General features: G+C 36.5%; 1 protein-coding gene across 1 annotated transcript in view; it reads right to left on the bottom strand.

Moving 5' to 3' along the window:
• LOC107582836 (protein-cysteine N-palmitoyltransferase HHAT) overlaps nt 1-20,217 on the bottom strand; it is a 37,143-nt gene extending 16,926 nt beyond the window's left edge. The window contains exons 1-9 of the mRNA XM_016268856.1: nt 20,147-20,217; nt 19,432-19,557; nt 15,242-15,309; nt 14,933-15,046; nt 14,650-14,844; nt 10,043-10,300; nt 9,796-9,958; nt 8,178-8,328; nt 2,266-2,301 (exon numbers count right to left, since the gene is read on the bottom strand). Coding sequence (XP_016124342.1) covers nt 2,266-2,301; nt 8,178-8,328; nt 9,796-9,958; nt 10,043-10,300; nt 14,650-14,844; nt 14,933-15,046; nt 15,242-15,309; nt 19,432-19,546 — 1,100 coding nt within the window. The 5' untranslated portion in view covers nt 19,547-19,557; nt 20,147-20,217. The remainder of the gene's footprint in view (nt 1-2,265; nt 2,302-8,177; nt 8,329-9,795; nt 9,959-10,042; nt 10,301-14,649; nt 14,845-14,932; nt 15,047-15,241; nt 15,310-19,431; nt 19,558-20,146) is intronic.
• Between the last annotated feature and the right edge of the window lie 310 nt (nt 20,218-20,527).

Here is a 20,527-nt window from a genome sequence, read left to right as displayed (position 1 = left end):
AGAATTAAAGTATGAAAAATTGGATATTCTTTTGAAATTTGCTAAAGATTACATTTAGCATGGTTATTAAATTATTAGGGTTTTTAAAAAATTTACTTTAGGTGAGTGTTAGATGATGTCATACTTAATATAAAAGTAAAAATAGAGGAAATTAGCAAAATTTAAATTAGCAGAACGTGAGAGAAGAAAAATATCTAAATCTACCAAGAGCAAGGCATCCGTTTTATTATCAAAGGTTTAATGATTTAATTAAATTAAGTCCAGAAAAATGAAAACAAGAAGTCATAGAACTTGAGAAAAATAAAATAAAACATTTCCTAATGTCCTAAAAAAAACAATTTAGTACAAATATAACATGCATCCCTATTATGCGTGTGTGATGCATATTGTGCATGAATATTTGCTGTGTGTTGTGATGGGCCAGAATTGGTCTCAGGCTGATAATATTAACTCATTCTCTTGGACTGCCTTTTCTTTGTAAACATCATAGAAATCTGCATAAGACACACAGTGTCTTGTCATTTGCCCTGATGCTCTAAAAATAAAATATTAAATAATTTATGGGCTTTTGGGTCTATTGACCCAAGCAGCATCACACGTAACATTCATTTGCAATGTACATATTCACACAAACTGGCGAGTTTCCAGCATGGGATAGAATAAGATGCTCATCGTGCTAAATACATGCTAATACAACCCTGATCAAACACCTTTTGTCTGTGGAGATCGCAGCCCTGCCAAAGACTGACAATACCAAACCCAGCACGAAAACACATCCCGAGCTCTCTCTCCAAAACCTCCACAATGATCTCTCCATACAGCTGGAGGACATTAGAATATGAATAACTGTGTCAGCAAATGCAACAGCTGAGCAGACGAGGTTACGCCAGGACCTTTTTTTTTAATTATTATTTTTGAAGGGTTTCCCAACTGAATCAACCTATTCCAGTCCCTGAGAGAATTTATACAAAAAGAAAAATATCATTAAAGCAAAAATGGTGGTTTGCAAACATCTGTCCAGGTGCTCTGGAGAATGATTTATCTGACTTCCTGCCAGGAAAGTGACTGCTCATGCAATCATGTATAAAACATGTGTTTTGTTTATATACAATATATTGCATAATACATTTTGTAATAATATAAATTCTGTAATATTACACAAAGATGTGTTGGGGAATTTATGCAATATATTCCTATTCGAGACATTACAAACATTTTACTGATAAACAGCTATTTGTCTTCATTACTAATATTATTCTGAGGTATCAGGTATTTTGTGGAAACATTCAGCAGCTGTTTTTTGCAAGGCTAAATCCATCCAAAATTACAATATTCATTCTGCCTATTGTCAGAGTGTAAATCAAATCACAGAAAAAGCAAATGGTATCTGGCATAAAAAGATAACTACTTCTCTTTAAAAAACTTGCAACCAAAAAGCAGAGCATTTTCGGCGACGAGAGAGACTGAGCTGAGCCGTGTTTCTGGACTCTTGGGTGACCAATCATGACCAGTACCAAATTTATCGTGTCTTGCTGAAATTAAAACTTTTCACTGTAGGCTGCCAGTTCACAATAACAGTGATGGCTTCAGTGTATGGAACACACCCTATTTTGAAGCTCATCCGCATAAAATTGGATAATTTTGAACCAATATATATATATACATATATATATAATAACTGATTTGCATGTATATTTAAATGTAAATGAGTCATTTGGTTAGATTATTTTCTTTACAGGGCTATATACCGGTAGTGTGTAGTGTGAGTCTCTTCCACTGAGCCAAATCTGGGCATCACACAGTCACATATCATAAGTTCATTAAGAAACTTTACCTTAATGGCTTAAAGCACATCTAAAAACGTGACAATAGCAACATTCTTCTTTCTGAAGGATAATTGCGCAAGTTTTGCTTTCATCTTCAGCTAAGTATGCTAATGCACCAGCTTAAATGGGTTTGCTGTTAAAACTTGTTTTAAAAAAAGTGACGTTGCTGCTAAATATGAAGGTTTTATCTGTGTATTATATATCAGTAAATTTCATTTTAAAATGACAAGGGAGCAGAAAAAAAACATTCAAATCTATCAAGAACAAAAGAAAATAGATGCAAGACTGCCAGTTTATAATGCCAGAATGCTGTTCTAGTGATTATGGTACTATTCATGTGCTTTCCAATCTGCAACAAGAGATAATCGTGTCCATAGCAGTGCAAAACATCTCCCTCTCTGTCGCACACCCACACAAAATAAGAACAGAGGAATCGTACCTGATGAGCCATTTGTAAAGCCCCACGTCAAAGTGTCTGAAAAGCAAAAGACAGTATCGAGTGAGCTCAGGGGTTAAAAACAGATGGTTTGAGGTAACACACGCATTTCAGAACATGACACAACACAAACATGTGTTTAATCTGAACAGACAAAAAGAGAAGAGAATCTGCATAAATGAGATGCTTGAGGAAACCATTTTAATTAATCTCTGGGGACAAACGCTGGCATTTGGTGAGATAGTCACAGAACTAGGAGACATTTTCTCAAAACGGCTGATCCCAAAACAGTTTTGCCATTTATCTAGTTGAGCTGCAGTCTAACACTGGACTTTGTAGCAGGTTTGGGACACACAAAAACAAACTGGTAGGCATAAACAATATTCATGCATTCATACGAAACTATATTTGCTCATTTTCTGAAGGAAATGTGAGTGAGAAAACCAACTTGCCCATGCAAAACTTGCAACCACAATGCTAGTGTGTCACAGGTCAGGTGGTTGTCAGGATGTTGCCATGGGGTTGCTTTTGGATGGCTGCTAGGGGATTTTTAATGGCCTGAGAGCATCTGCAAGTCTATATGATATTCTGGTCACTAGACAGCTCTGGTCTTTTTAATTAAAAAATAAAATAAATAAAAAAATACATATGAAAAAAGAAATTAATTATTAGAAATTATTTGCATTTACGTTGAAATAAAAATGTACATTATTAAAATTAAAAATAAAATAAATCATGTTGAACTGGGCTGAAATTAATTAAAATATATATCTTGATCTTTAGAAACTACAAGAATATCAGGTCTGGATCTCAATTTTATATAATACTGTATGTTTCTAACAAACAATATAAAGTGCCCCTTGACATGTAGCTTGTATCAAACCATCATGACAGCAAAAATATTGATTTGGCCCTTTGTAACTCAATTTCTTTCACTGCAGGACTTTTTCTTCTTCAGGTGCGAACAGATGTCCTCAGGTCATCACTATAGCCACAGTTTCTCTTATTGTTATCCTCACTTTACTTCTAGTCATCCATCTATCACCATTTAATCCCTCTTCCTTCATTCTGACAAAATGCTATTTGCTAGCGACCAGCTGTTAAGTATGGGTGAATGGAAAGATGGGTCAAAATTTTCATTTTACAATTCACAGTGAAAAATGGATTAAGGTTTAAATGGATGAGTAAGTGGAGAGTAAAATGGATATCTCCATCATCTCATCCAATTAGAGCAAACACACAATCCGAATTTGACACCAACAGACGGTTTTCTGGCCATAAGGCTTTCATATGCAGTCTGTCGCTTACTGAGTCCAAATACACCCAGACCCAAGAGACAGCAGTAAAGAACTGGAGCCGCTTGCTTCTAAAAACAGGCCTGTAAGGAAACTGACACGTCCAAGCAAATGGCTGCTAACATGACAGAAAGCCCTGACATGAAGTTTTCATGAGCCAACAGAAACTCAAATTCAAAATCGTCAGTGCTGAAAAAAAGAGAGAAAGACAGAGAGAGAGAGAGAGAGAGAGAGAGAGAGAGAGAGAGAGAGAGAGAGAGAGAGAAAGGCCAAACAAAGGCGAGAGATTGTCTGGAGGGGGATGGATTGGGTCTGGGGTCTACGATACATAATGACTCCTGAATCAGATTGTCCAGGATCGTTTGATTCATTCCAGCACTTCGCAGCATTCATTAGCAACTATTGATGAAATCTGCTTCAGCTCTGGGGAAATAAAGTCATCCGGGAAGGCTAGGAGAACAGATAAAGCAGAAGTAATTTCACTCTATATTAATAAAACATTATGTGGAGACATACAGTTGTGCTTGTCTCCACTGTTTAAGTCCAGAAATACACTACACAAATGTTTGGCCAATGCATTTGTTTTACATACTTTAAGGGATGATTCATACCAAGCAATTACTGTAAACTTTCATCATTACAATCATTCAGGCCAAGCTCTATATGAACACCAAACCAGAATTATTAAACCAAATTATGTCATTTATTATTATCATCACTAAATCATTATTAAAGTTAAAAAATTGGTACTAGTAGTAAAAGTTCTGCTAAGAGTCAACACAAATATATTCAAAACCCTGGATATATTACACAATTTTTTAGCTTTTTTCTGTTTTTCTAGGTTCATTAAAGCTAAATATCAATTTTTTCAGCTTAGGAATCACTACAATACAATCTGTACATTTCAGGCCTAAAGCACCACAGTAAGATGCTGCCATTCTATTCAATTCAACACATTCCCTCTGAATTGCCAATTTGACTCCACTAGATGCGTGTGGAACATAAACTAGGGGCTATTAAAACAGACACAGAGAACAAACCGAGCTGGAATCTCATGTCTGGTGTCATTCATGAGCTGTAAGTCAGATGGTGGTTCATGAAGCTGAAAGTGAGATACACATCGGAACAGCTTCACTCAATACCCTGCTGTTTCCATCAGATAGGGCTTCTCAACTTCAGACATCATCTGACAAAGCAGGCCTAAAGGAAACAGTTTCTAGACACTTCTCACAGCGGTTTTCCTCGTGATACCACTAAACTATAGGTGAGCTGATGAAAAGAATAGAGATCAGCATAAAACCTGGCCTCGTTCTCACTGTGTGTATGTGTGTGTGAGAGAGAGTGAGTCAGGTTCTGCCTACATTGTGGAGACCTAATGTCCTCACAAGGGTAGTAAAAAGGGCAGTAAAAGACCAGCTAACGGTCCCCATGAGGAACATGTGTCAATAAACATACTAAATAATGCTCTAATGAAAATCTAAAAATTGGTGAGAGCTGTTAAGGGACAAAAGACAATTTTTTAGTATATCGAATATCAATAACAATAAAGAAAAAATAAGGAAAAGGAAAGATCTAGAGATTGGGTTTTTAGAAATGTAGTCTTTGTATTCATGTTGGTTTCATATGGTTTTGGAAAAACTTTTATACAATTTTCAAGAAACAAACATTTAATCCTTCTAATAATAAAAATAAAAAGTCAAGTAACAGCATATTTCCCTACACTTCAAATATATGGGAGTATGCATATATTAATTATTTTCAAAAACATTTTGAAATATATTTTTTCCAAAGTAAGAAGTATTTTTTTTTTACAAGGATCATGAATTATTAATTCATAAATGTTATGTTTTTAGCAAGTCACACCACATGACATTTTACAACCTTGACTTGTCATAAATACTGTAGGTCAAATTATTAGACATTTTAAGAGACTTATTGTCCTTGACACATAGTCTGCAACGTTCTCTCAGTGATGTCATTCCTGTTTTTTTCCCTACACATTTCTCGTAATTCTGCTAAACTACTGAAGTATTTCTTTTTAAGAATTTCTTTCTTTTAAAAATGATTTTTTTCTTCATCATGGTATCAGGACGGATGTATAATCCTGACATGTTTGACTTTATACCTGCCCCCATAAAAAATCAAAATGAATTTCACTTTAGAAATTAAATGGCTATCGAACAAGCCAAAAAAAAACAAGTATGGCATAACTTGATTTTATCCATCAGTTGAATGGATTGCAATTAACTTGGTCATATAAGCACCAAGTTGGCATATCACAAAAAGAGCAAGTTATGACATTTTGGCTTAGGTCAAGGTTAACAATACCAAAGTTGAATAAATTTTATTTTAAAAATGCTCGGTTTAATTGTTCAGAATAAGACCAAAAACATGCATTAAGACAACAAATTTAGATTTAATGCCAAATTGGAAATAATAGCCTTGTTCCACTGACCCATAAAAACAGATCCATTGAGAGTGATCAGATAAGCTATAGGCAGGAGTCAGCAAAATGGTATAGAATGTGTGTGTTGATGCTAGACTAAACGAACAGCGTTTTATAGCAACCCATAAACCTTTCAACCGCCGTAAACTCAGACCATGATAGTGACCGTACTAAATCACACACATGCACACACAGCAATACTCACACATTCATGCACGTGTGTGCGCAGACACATGCACGCTCACAGACAAAGCAATCTCCAGATTTAACTACAGCCAAGAGCAACATCTCAACCTCTCTTTCTCTCTGAATGTTCTCAATCTCGTTTGCTCCCTGTAGGATACTTGCACTGTAATCAGAAACTATGATGTCCTGCAGTATGGGGTACTGTCTCCACGCGGTATGTTGCATCCGGCGGTTCTGAGCCATTAAACACAGATATGAGCATGTGAGTGGGGTTTAGAAGTATATCAGTGTGTGCGAATGTGTTGAGGCTATGCTGAGCTGTTGGAAAAAGTGTGTGTGCTTGCGCTCCATCGGGTCCAGAGGAGCTGAGCTCCTTCTCTCTGTGTGGGATTGAAGCCAAGCGGGGTCTTACAGCAGGTCCTGCTAAAGTCTCCGGCATACGTCTGTTTCCTTACAGCTCTCATTTATCACACTCTAAACTCCATCACCTTCAACACCACTCAGACACACACACTGGTGTTTAACCTTCCCGGCTCTCAGAGCTTCAGCAGCGCAGATCTGCTGATATACACAAAAACATGCACGATTACACAGGAAACAGAAGATAGTGTCACTCTATCTACACGACGTTGAGTGACAATGATCTGCTGTTATGAAAATTAACTGACAATCACTGGTATAGTGAAGTAGATCATTACGTGAAGTTATTACAGTTAGTTGTTGTTTTTACTACTGTAAAATAATTTAAGACCATTTAAAATAATTTTAAACAAACATGAAATCTAAAATAAGCTTTCAGAGTTTTTGTGTCATGAGGTTTAATATCTTTTTTTTTGGCAGTGATGGTTAATACTATAGTATATAATGCAGAAGTTTATATATTATATATAAACTACCATAAAAATGTTTGGAAAATTAACACTTTTATTCAACAAGGATGCATTAAATTGATCAAAAGTAACAGTAAAGACATTATAAATTTTACAAATGATTTCTATTTCATTGAACTTTCTATTCATCAAAGAACACTGAAAAAGTATAATGATTTCCACAAAAACAGTAAGAAGCATAATTGTTCTCAACATTGATAAGAACAAGAAATGCAGAAAATCAGCATATTAGAATGATTTCTGAAAGATCATGTGACACTGAAGACTGGGGTGATGGCTGATTGCCATGACAGGAATAAATTACATCTTTAATACATATTCAAACTGAAAACAGTTATTTAAAATTGTAATAATATTACAATATAGTAATATTTTTTTACTGTAATTCTGATCAAATAAATGCAGCCTTGGTGCAGCATTCAACAAAAAAAATCTTACCTTAGTGCTATTTCAGTAATTATTGTTATTATTATTTAATTTGATTAGAGTCCTTTGCACATTGCACTATGGATTTATGAAAGTAAGCAAATATATCAGTAGAAACGTGCACATTCTACCAAGTTTAAAGAATGTGATGAAAAAAAAAGATCAGAAAATCTAAACACTCTGCTGTTTCCAGACTGGTGTTGGTTGCATAGGAGACCATTCCAGACTATTGAAGTTGAAATGCTGTGTATCTTCATCAAGCTTTCAAGCTTTTAAAGTAAAATCCAATCATCTTGCAGGAAGCCTGATTGTACCAGCCTGTTCTACATCGTCTCATGAGACATCAGAGCGCTAAACTCCATCAGGGAAGCCGAATGCTCAATTCCATACGTTTAATGCAAGATGTTTGTGACACTAAACAGAAAGCATATATCTTGTCATGCTCCTGTAATGTGCTTGTAGATGGGTGTAAGTGAGTCTTATAGCATTGTGCCAATTGTTTCATGGCTGAATCAATTATAGTGAATGCAGTACAGCTCTGCCCCCTGATGTTACACAGAAGTACTGCAGGGGATGACAGAATCACTTCAAAATCAGTCCAATCCAGCTCTATAAAGTCAAAAGGCAGAAATTTTGAGGTTTGACAGAACACAGAAGTGTGTGTATATTTACCTCCACATCCCAGTGAAGCTGTACATGATGCTGACACAGCGTGGTAACTTGGGCGGCTCAAGCCCATCCAATCTGACAAGCAGAGACACCACTCCAAACAAGACCAGATACTTTACATAAAAAAACTGGACCAATGCAAGAGCCAAACCACCTGCAGGTGAAAAAGAGAGAGTGGTACATGACATTAAAAAGTAAAGCAACCATGTGATTGATCTCACACAGACATTTGCCTTTTAAACATCTGAAATGACAGGGCTGTTCGGCCACATCAGGTGCCACAGTTTTGGCCATGGAGTATATGCTAACCTCATTTCGTCCGTTCATCCCATTCTGGCTGAGAAGAAGTGCAGATTTGATGATTTATATCAGATTTCAGTTTTATTCTGAGCTGTTTCATAATTTAGTTCTATCATCCTCATCCTCTCTAGTCATCTCTCCCTCTTCGCTTCTCTCTTTCTGTGTATAAGTGGAAACTGAGAACAGCATCTGTCTTTCCCATATCCCACTGGTACAGAGCTAAAAGCTTAAAGGACAGAATTTCTGCAAGCCCTTTCTGTACAAAACAGGTACAAAGTGGCGATAATGACTCGATGTTCCTGCTGTATAGACCCTCTCTACACTGCTCTCTCTTGCAGTGTCTGTGTTTTTGAATCAAAGTTCAGGCAGCACAAATCAGCAACTTCCACAGATCAATAAACTGTGTGTGTGTGTGTTTTCGTTGTGAACATCTGTGCAAGATAATAATGTAATAAACACGTTCACACCCAAAATAACAGCAGTTATACCATGACAGACTGTATCCATTCTGAAAGACATAAATTGGATAAAAAAATACTCACTGAGTTCAAATATCCATACTTCAATGCAAACAGCAATATGCCAAAAATGTAAGATGTTGAAAAACTCATGATATAGCAGGCTAGCAATACTCAGATCATATACAGCATGAAATTCTGGACACTTTGCTATATGACAGAGCCAAGGAGCCATCCGATTTAAAAAGAGTTACTATATTCAAGTATAAGCACAGCAGTTTCCATGAAAGTTGATACTTGGGGATATACTACGGTTTAAACATTAGAGGTCAGTAAGATTTTTTTTTAAAGAAATTGATTAAACAAGATAATAAAAGACATTTCAAAAGATTTCTATTTCCAATAAATGCTGTTTTTTCTGCTCATCAACGAATCCTGAAAAAAAGTGTATCACAGTTTGCACAAAAATATTAAGCAGCACACGTTTTTTCAACACTGTTATTATTAAAAACAGTTATTTTATATTATTATAATATTTCACAATATTACAGTTTATACTGTATTTTTCATCAAATAAATTAAACCTAAAAGACTTCTTTCAAAACATCCCAAAAAATCTTACTAACCCCAAGCTTTTTAATGGTAGTGTACTTATTTGATACAAAGTAGACTGTATTTGTGGTTGTTGGTAGCACGTCTTAGGTCAAAAAACTTCAAAAGGACAAGGCCAACATGACAGATGTAGTGTGTCTAGAAATGCATTCATACTACACACCTGCATCCTAAAGACTGTTGAGACATTCTTCATCAAATTCAGTAAATACTATGAAAGTTCATGAATTCATATGCAGCCACAAACTTACCCAGCGCCCAGGGTGGCAGCATCTCCAAGTAGGTTTCGTTGCTCTGGATGGCGTGCATGTACATGAAGTGGATCATGAATTCGGCTAAACACCACCAGACACACACACGCAGTATTCCACTCAACACATACACCACAGAGACTTTACACACTGGCCTGTCTATCTGCAGAGACAGAGAAAGACATTCATAGTACATCTGGATAAAGCACAGACCCTGCAGCCTTTTAGGTATCTAATTTTCTTCTACCTGTTCACTGAAGTCTCTGAAGGTCACAATGGGTCCGTTGTAAAACAGAGGGTGATAGAAACAGTAGGCAGTGAGCTTGTAGAACTGTAAAATGAGTGTCTTCAGTCGTTTAACCTCTATAGGGTGGCAGTGGTTTGGTCCTCCAGCCTGCAGGGGGCGCCAGCACAGCTCCAGACTAAAGCTAATGCAGTGCAAACTACAAACAGCAGTACTGAAGAGCAAGAGGTAGTACTGGTCCTCAGAAGTGTACCAACCACGCTAGAGACAAATTAAAAAAATCAAGAAAAAAACATTTAAAACCCATTTCAATTAACCAAACAAATCAGGAAACTGCATATCAGTGTAAATCTAAATTGCAATTAAGCTGGCGCTAATAGATGCATGTGCCTCTGTGGTAGCAACAGGGAGAATTTGTTTTGTTATTTTTTAATTAATCGTTCGTAATATATTATTGTTATTATTATTATTAGGTCAGTCTGGAGTGCCATTGGTGTCCCCTCAAAAAAAAAAGTTTTTTAATTAAATAAATAAATAAATATAGAGGAGGAGTCGAGGACACAATCTTGTCAGAACTGGTGAAGCAGGACCACAATCTACAATCTACAAAATTCATAGAAAAAGAAAATCACAGACAGAAGGGACAGCTGTGCAGCCTGACCACAAAAACAGAAAAAAGAATTGCTCCAATATATTCAGATCCCATTCCCCAAATAACTTCCGGTCACCCTCTACTAATTCTGCCAAAGCCCCCAAATAAAAATAAATTTTGTTTGTTCAGGATTAGATTCAGGCTTCTGTAGGCTTTATTATTATTTATCATTTAGTCATTATTTTTCCAGTTAAGCAATGACAGCTCCTTAACAATATTACAGCGACTGAGTAGTGTTCGCTAGGCTACTGTGTAAGTGATGAATAACCGCTGTAAACCACAGCTCCATCTTTCCAGAATTCTCCACCTCAGACCAGCATCCACTGATCCTGTGGTGAAACTAAACTATTATGATCTACTGGGCATGCTCGGAAGATGACAGCTGGCATCCAGCCAGGAGACACAGCAGCAGCCACTTTCAAAAACTCATTATCGCCACTCAAAAATAAAGCTATAACCACCTCTAAATTACACTAAATGACAGGGCAGCGTTCTGAAATTAGTCACTGGCTGATGCACTGTTTTTTCTTTGTATGTCATTATGGCGATCTCTGCGGTAGCTGCATGGTATTGCTGTCTTCCTGAGGGTTTTTCCTTAAGTAACTGAGGTAAAATGAGATGTACTGAAAAAAAAGATAATTAAAAGCTAATAAAAATCACATTAGATTAAATTACAGTTGTTTGTTCTTCAGATGGGTATGCTAATGACCGCTTTGAGTAATAAATAATAATTAAATGAAGGTTTAATTAAGAGGGGAAGCTTTGGGCCTGTGTCACAATTAATCAAGGAGAAACTCGAGGAAAGGAGGGAACTCATTTGTCACTCAGATCAATATTCCCTCTGTCTCTTTCCTCCTCTCCATCTGCTCGAGCTTGTTGATCTCGTTGCTTTCCCCTTCAGTCAGATATCTAATGACAGCTGTCAATCAATCATTCACTGTGTCAAGTGACTAAGCAGATAAAGAAACAAACAAAAAAACAAGACCTTCTGGGAGACAGCTGGCTCTTTTTGGTGTGCTGTTATAACATCTATTGTGCGGCAAAAAAGGAAATACACAAGCACTGTTGTGCATGTAAACGTTTGACTTTGAATATTTGCATGGGAGACTGTTTGAGAGTGTGAAGAGAATGGTGACATTTAATGCAGGCTTGTTTCAGTCTCATCTCCATTCTCTCTGCGGAGCTCTGCAGATGTGCTCTGAGAGCCCTGGAGACAGCACAGACTCTGCTGGACCTGATCCAGACAAATCCCTCACTCGGTCCATCCCACCTCACCCCATCAATACAGATAGCTTTAAAGGGATACAGGTAGTTCATCCAAATACCATTTCATCAAACCTGTATGCCTTACTTTGTGGAACACAAAAGGAGAAATTCTGAAGATTGTGCTGGTCACTCTTTTCCATGCAATTAAAATAAATGGGAATTTAAGCTTTTAAAGGGTTAGTTCACCCAAAAATGAAAATTAGGCTGTGTTTTACTCACCCCCGAGGCATCCTAGGTGTATATGACTTTCTTCTGTCAGACAAATCCTGTCAGAGTTAGATTAAAAATTGTCCTGGCTATTCTAAGCTCTATCATTGCAGTCAGCGGGTGTTGCAGTGCTTCAGTCCAAAAGAAGTGAAATAAAAAGCGCCCATCCATTAAAAAAAAAGTGTCTCACATGGCTCCCCGGGGTGAACAAAGTCCTCCTGTAGCGAAATCGATGCGTTTTTGTAAGAAAAATCTCCATATTCAAAACGTAAAAATCACTTGAATCTAGCTTGTGCTCACTGTTGTAAACGGAAGCAGTTCCAGGGGAATTACGTATAAGGTCAGCGTTGCGCATGCGCCACTCAGAAGTGACGCACGTGGAAATGCAGCGCAGAGATCAAAACAAAAAAACGGTCACTAATTAGAAGTACAAAACGAGGATTTGTAAAGAAGAATGTCAGAGGATTTCGATATAAGCCAAGAGGAGACCGGATTCCCTTTGCTAAATTAAGGAAACTTTGCTTCCTTTGCTCCTGTAAACAAACGTTGGTTTTCACGAGACTCACCGGTGCATGCGCAACGCTGACCTCATACGTCATCCGCCTGGAGCTGCTTCCGTGTACAACTGTTGGCACAAGCTAGATTAAAGTGATTATTACGTTTTGAATATGGATATTTGTCTTACAAAAACGCATCGTTTCGCTACAGTCCTTTGTTCACCCCCCGGAGCAGTGTGAGACACTTTTTTTATGGATGGGTGCTTTTTATTTCACTTATTTTGGACTGAAGCACTGCAACACCCGCTGACTGCAATGATAGAGCTTGGAATAGCCAGGACAATTTTTTATATAACTCCGACTGGATTCATCTGAAAGAAGAGTCATATACACCTAGGATGCCTCGGGGGTGAGTAAAACACAGCCTAATTTTCATTTTTGGGTGAACTAACACTTTAATGTTCATAAAAGGGCACACAACTGCTCCATGTGATTCATGTTCTATATTTCAAGCCTCCTGAAGCCATAAAACATTTGTGTGAGAAATAGACCAAAACTGAAGCTATTCACTAATAATCTTTACCTCCAGGGAACTTTTAACTTAAGAAATAAGTTGAATAAATCAGTTTGACTTATCCATGAACCATTCATAATGGTTTTCACAACCAAATCAACCAGTTTTGTAATTGCTAACTAAAACTAAAAAATGTTAAAACTATTAAAAAATTTTTTTTTGTTGTTATTAGAAATAAAATAATTACATTTTGTTACTGAAATTAAATAAAATATAAATATAAGATGAAAAACTAAGAAAACCAGACAATTAGAAATGTTACCTTGGCAACTAAATTAAATAAATTTAAGCTTAAGTACTAAAACTATTAAAAATTAAACTGAAAAATAAATCAAATAAATTAAAGCCAAATAGAGATATTCAAATAACATAAACTTGCTAAAACCTAAACTAAAATTATGAAAACTGCAGACACTCCTCCTCTCCTGGGAAGTCTGGAAGCTCCCACATATTGATACTTAGACCTGCAAATTATATACACAACATCTTGGAAATTTCTGATTTCCTCACAACCTACATTACTTTTGCAGGACCGCTGAGTGTGGTGCACAAACACTACTGAATGCAACCTCTCTGAAATTAAGCTATTGACAACAGTTTTGATTCAAAAGAACAATTCATTCAAGTCAGGCATCGCTATTTCCCTCATGAATACTGAATATGGTGCACGAGTCATATGGCCATTTTTTTTGACAGTTTTATGATACATTTATGTGGTTTTGCATCCTTTTTTAAGCTTGAAAGATCTAGCCATCGCTCATGATAATTTCATGGAAAAAGCAACCAGCACATCATTCAAATATCTCCTTTTGTGTTCCAAGAAAAAAAAAAGCCATAACGACTTGGAACAACATGAAAGTGAGTAAATGAGGACAGACTTTCATTTTTGGGTGAACAAACCCTTTAAATTGGACACTTTCATGCATCTTTAGAGGAAAAGAAAATTTGGTGCATCACATACATGGTTTACAGCTATTACTGACACACACACACACACATATACACACCTGAAAATCCTGAAAGGCAAATTCAAGTCAGGCATCGCTATTTCCCTCATGAATACTGAATATGGTGCACGAGTCATATGGCCATTTTTTTGACAGTTTTATGATACATTTATGTGGTTTTGCATCCTTTTTTAAGCTTGAAAGATCTAGCCATCGCTCATGATAATTTCATGGAAAAAGCAACCAGCACATCATTCAAATATCTCCTTTTGTGTTCCAAGAAAAAAAAAAGCCATAACGACTTGGAACAACATGAAAGTGAGTAAATGAGGACAGACTTTCATTTTTGGGTGAACAAACCCTTTAAATTGGACACTTTCATGCATCTTTAGAGGAAAAGAAAATTTGGTGCATCACATACATGGTTTACAGCTATTACTGACACACACACACACACATATACACACCTGAAAATCCTGAAAGGCAGTGACATTGAGCGTGGAGAGCAGCAGGAGGGAGCAAACCCATGAGAGGATGGAGCTACGTAGCTGAGCAACCACCAGTGTGATGCTCAGATGCAGCATCAAAAGAGTCAAGCCCCGCACTCCCAGAAGCCAACCAGCTGAGAGGACGCCATACACCGTTAAGACTGCCAGTCGGAACTGTAACATAAATGCACAAGAAAAAATTTAGAAACATGCAAATATTTGATGACTTTGCTCAAGTTCACTTGCTCTGAATTAAACTTACCTGAGGCAGAAAATAAGCCGCTAATCTGGACACCACAGCATGGCCAATCAGAGACCACAAAAGAGATTGCCACGCCCACTCATTCCAAAAACTCCACTCAAAATCAGTAGGGTCCTAAAAAAACACAGACAGAAAAACCCAAACATATACAAATGCATACACGCATGGAGTGTCTGTGTGTTTAGCATTTCTGTATAAAACGAAATTGATGATTGAGCGGGAAACAGGAAATTGGGGTTGGTGGGGTGCATCAGCCAAATGTGTCACCCTGATTAAAGTCACTAATATAATTACCACGTGTTCTCTCACCTTCTTGAATCCCCATATAAGGAATCCTCTCTCCAGCTGCACCTCTCTGTCCAGGCTGACCTCATGCTCTGTCAATCACACAAAGAAAACACATTTCCCACACACTATTCGGGAGGTAAACAAAGTCCGCACACAGGACTATTTTAGCTAACTAAAATCAGAATTATGGTTACTGGCCAAGTGAGTATACACCTTGATGAAGTGTATTTGGCAAATGTATTTTTGGTGTTCCCAAAATCTAATTCACAAGAACTATACAACACATAATAAACATTTAAGACTTTTTTGATTCCATGGTCCCCTATTGCTCACAACAAGGTCCAATTACTATGATTTACTCGACAAGGATTAAGGATAAAGATTTAAAAAAATAAAATCACAATTGCTAAAATAAAATTAGCTAATATAAAGTATAATATATCAAATAAAAAATAGCTTGGCATAAGTAAAAATTTAGCTTGGTATAACTGAAAAATTTATTTATAATATTCATTCATAATATTCACTATAAAAACATCTATGGAGTTTATGATTTTATTAACTTATATGACTTTTCCAGGCCTAGAGATCACACTTTTAAAATTAGGCTTCATCATATACCCATGTTTTTTTAATACAGTTGTTGAGGGCGTGAATTAAAATAAGATATATCTTTATTTTAGTTGTTTTGGCTTATTTTGATGCATGTTTTGTATTATTTTAAAGGGGTCATATGATGCGATTTCAAGTTTTCCTTTCTCTTTGGAGTGTTACAAGCCGATTGTGCATAGATACGATCCCTGAAGTTGCAAAGACTAAAGCCAGCTTCATCACTGTCTGTCACGCGACTGTTCACCTTTTGGGCTTGAACTGATGGTAAAAACTGATTTACTGTCTTTACATTTATTTTGAAATAAGAAGCTCGCGATTATGGTAAGGGGCGTTACATTTCCGACGAGTGCTTGTGGTGTTCAGCCAATCACAATGCACTGGGTCAGCTGGCCAATCAGAGCAGACTGTGCTTGTCGGAAGGAGGGACTTTGTAGAAAACGAAGCGTTTGAGAGAGGCGGGGCATAGAGGACCTACAATAATGTACAGTATTTGAAAAAGAATGTGTTTTTTGAACATTAAAGCATATCAACATATTCTGTTACACCAAATACACAAAATAATGATCTTTAAAAAAAGCATCATATGACCCCTTTAACATATTCTGACATCCCTTAAGACCCCCTTAGACATTTGTTGAGACCCCTTAGTGGGCCCTAGCCCCCTGGTTGAGAACCACTTATCTAAGATGTTCAGCATTCACGTCATTCTCCACTTTTATGATACGGACACTATAGGACATGACGGTTTCAAAGCAAAATTTCTCTTGAAGAGATGGTTCACCAAAAAATTATTATTCTGTCATTCTGTTTTCTCACCCTCATGTTATTCCAAACCTGTATGGTTTTCAAGGGAAAGTTTAGCAGAACATCCAAGTTATTACAATAAATGCGAACTTGTCACCATCCACTTTTGTCAGGGTGAAAGCAGCTCTGACATTCTGCTAAACTTCTCCTTGGTTTTCCACAGAAGAAAGTAAGTCATACAGGTTTGAAATGATGACAGAATTTTCATTTTTAGGTGAAAAATCCCTTCAAATCAACTGTGTCACTGCGCAGAACACAAGAACTTCAAGGCACGTGTTGAAAAATGGATGAAAAAATTCTGAATATTGGATCTTGTAGTTGGAAGTTTCAGATGAAGGATAAGATCACTTGCATATTCTCTGCATACATGTATTAACTCTATTCTTTCTCCCCTGCAATGCAGTGTCAGTTTGGTATCGTTTTCTCCACCCCGCCCCTCTCTCTCTTCATCCAGTTTCTCAGGACAGACCTCTCATCACCTCGACAGACGGTTTTCCTGCAGGGTGCACTTGCAGGCAAGGATCTATCCACACTATCATAAACACGCACACTTTTTCTGGAAATAAAAGTGTACACGGAAATAGAAGTAAGAGCACGGTGCCATCTGGTGGTTTCACTATGTTGGAACACAAAGACTGCACAAAGTCTTCTCATGGGCATGTTTGCTGTGATATAGATCTTATGTGTCACTGACCTGGAGTCATATTTTGTATATTGAATCACGTCAAAGACAATGTGATTAATGGTGTTTAACGTGTCTTCAGGATCAAAAAATGTCAGACCTAAGCGATTAGACACAAAAAGCAATATTAAAGATAAAAATTAACCAGTTTGCCATGTTCAACCTGTGAATAAAACTAAAGAACACTGACTGACTGATTTCCTTTACAAATATATAAAGTAAATGTTTTGCCTAGCATCTCAAGTATTCAGTTCAGCTTCAACATGTTTTCTCTCAGACAACATAACTTAACGACTAGATGGCGTTCTTTAAAAACGCTGTTTGTCTGATGGCTAAAAGATTTAGGTTTAAATGTATCAGCAGTTTCACTCACTGTTATTATCTATGCAGTGTTTTCTCTGTGCATGAGGACCCTATTTTGAAGCTTTATTTTTGCACTTTTTTGACTGGCATGTCTGGTTGAAAGAGATAAAAAATGGGTGCTGTGTGTAGCCTTTTGCTGACCTGAGATCCCATCGTCCCTCAAAATGACAGTACAACCTTTTCAGAGCCCTTAGAGTCAGCAGTTAACATGACAAGAACGAGCAACCCCCCCCAACACACACACACACACACACACACACACACACACCACAGCAGCCCTTTTCAAACGAACACGTCATAGAGTAAAGCCCATGTGTGCACTAAAATTGCAGCAAAATTTTTTATTTTATATTAATTTCATCCAAATAAATGATTGAACAGGTATATGGTATTCATTGAATAATTCATGTTTTGTTTATGTCTAGCGGACAAATTTGTGGGGTGGTGGCTGTCTAATGGTTATGCAATATGCATCTTGTTCTGTTGCAAATTTTTTTGCTTATTCTTATCCGTCCCTCCCGAACCTATAAAAAAGTGTCCCTCGTGGGTCAAAATGACCCGAAGGCCAAAATTGACACTAATTTTATTTTTGGTCCAGAAAGCTTATGTTGGAACATTTTTATATATATTTTTTCACATTTTTTATGTAGGTTTTTCCTATTATTTTTTGGTGATTTTTTATCATATTTACCTTTTATTCTGGATATTTTTAAGAAAACATAAGCAAATAAGCAGTTTTTGTACATTATTTCACCAAAAAAACAAAACAAAGAAAGATGCAATTTCAGTCCTGTTTCATCAAAAACCAACAGATGGCCTTGAGTCACCGAGTGTCTCTGATGCTATCTGGTGGAGAAAAATGACATAAAATTGCGTTTTATGGTTACAGCCACTAGAGGGGCCTATAGAACCCTAAGAAGATTTTTAAATGAGCAAAACCAGTGAAACATGAGAAATTAGATAATCTTAAAGCTTCAATTTGTTTGTTTATGGATTAAAATATATATTGAAACATTACAAAATCCAAATTTTGTAAAAAAATAAATAAAATTCTAACTCAATTATAACCTAAACATATGCATATTCATACAATTACATAAATATGAAATAAATATATATTTTTAAAACTATAAATATGATATAAACTCATTGGTCTTCCCCACATCACTCAAATCTAACTGTTACGTAAAGAAAAAAGGAAAAAATGACAGTCATATCCCAGGAGAAACATGAAAAATATTACAATGTGTTCTATGAGAGTGTGTGTAGTACCATGTGTGTGTTTGTGCATGTGTGTGTGTGTATTGAGGATATTCTGTAGTCTTAGCCCTTCGTTTGGGTATAAATATTTACTGGATTCTCGTAAATTCCATTCATTCCTATGCAGGCCAAAATGACCCACGAGGGACACTTTTGTTACTTTTTTTTTATTGCACCCATTTAAACTCCTCGAATCCACTCAAATTTTTGTGTGTATTCCCGGTGCAAGTCTGAACGAAGTAAAGAAATCTTGGACCGGTACGGTCAACACACGATTTTTAGAATTTTTTTGAAAAAACTTTTTGGGTCAAAATGACCCGAGGGACGGATGAGGATTAAGTATAAGTATGTATTAGGTTTGGGATTTGAATCTGTTTTCCTTTGATAATTAAGTATTGTGAAATTATATAATTACTGAGATCTAAGATTCCTGAGATCCTTTTTTGTAAGCTGGAGAATTGCATTTTGTTCTGGGCAGATGGCAGCTCACCTTTAGAAAACCTGTGCAACTGGTAGAAAGAATAGAGATGGGAGAAGAAGGAGAGAATCCAGTATGCCGTCATCTCCCATCGAGGTAGAGATACCAGCTCCCATTTTGGAGTCATGAAAGCTGAACCTGCAGGTTAAGATGATACACACTAATTGGTTAATCTGTCTTCAAACCTGCAATGGGTCAGTTGTCACTACATCGGGAGTGTTCCTGTTCTGCAGACAACTTGATTTCCAAAATTAAGCAGCATAAGAAACTGGATTAAAAGTAAGTTTAAACTGTATTTCAGAGGATATTACCAAAGCTGTTTCATAGATAACAGTAGTCATGCATTGCATAGTCAAATTTACAGATTATTAACATATCAAAGATGTAATTCTCTGTGATAGAATAAAACAGAATAAATACGTTTGATAAATTACTTTATCACCATTTCACAACACATTCAACAAAATACTTGATTATATATCAAGGAATATATATATATATATATATATATATAATATTAAGGAAATATGAGGAGCTTGTGGTCTGTTTTCATGACAATCAATTTCAATAGTTCAACCAGGATGTGAAGTGCATCAAGATTTTTTCATTTGCTCAAACACGTCATTAAATATATGAAATGATTTATTTACACAAGCTTCCTCGTTGCATTATCATATCGCAACAATTCCCGCACTATAATATCTGCATACTTGTTTCAGTTACTCACACAAAGCAAACTTTCGTGCCAGCTAAACGCTGCCGTGAAGCTCCGCCCTATGCTTCCGAGATTTACCACGCCCCCACAGCCTGATTGGCTAATCCGATCCCTACGTCATATTACAGTATTTTTAACCCCATGAGTGCCTTAATTACTTTTGGTGGGGATTTTACTGCAAATTACGGTAAAATGTAGCTTTATAATTGATCACAAATACCTTCACTTCTCGTTACACTGGAAAGCCTTTATTGAAGAATGGCTCGGTACTTAATGCAGTGTCTAACTCGCTCAGAAAATGTTATCTTAGGTTAGTAACAAATGTAAACAAAACAGGTCCACAATAAATAAATAAATATATATATATATATATATATATATATATATATATAT

The sequence above is a fragment of the Sinocyclocheilus grahami genome, unplaced genomic scaffold (assembly GCF_001515645.1).
Source record: "Sinocyclocheilus grahami isolate Dianchi unplaced genomic scaffold, SAMN03320097.WGS_v1.1 scaffold4.1, whole genome shotgun sequence".
Lineage (NCBI taxonomy): Eukaryota > Metazoa > Chordata > Actinopteri > Cypriniformes > Cyprinidae > Sinocyclocheilus > Sinocyclocheilus grahami.
Note: the sequence above shows the minus strand (reverse complement) of the source record. Positions and strands in the feature narration are given on the sequence as shown.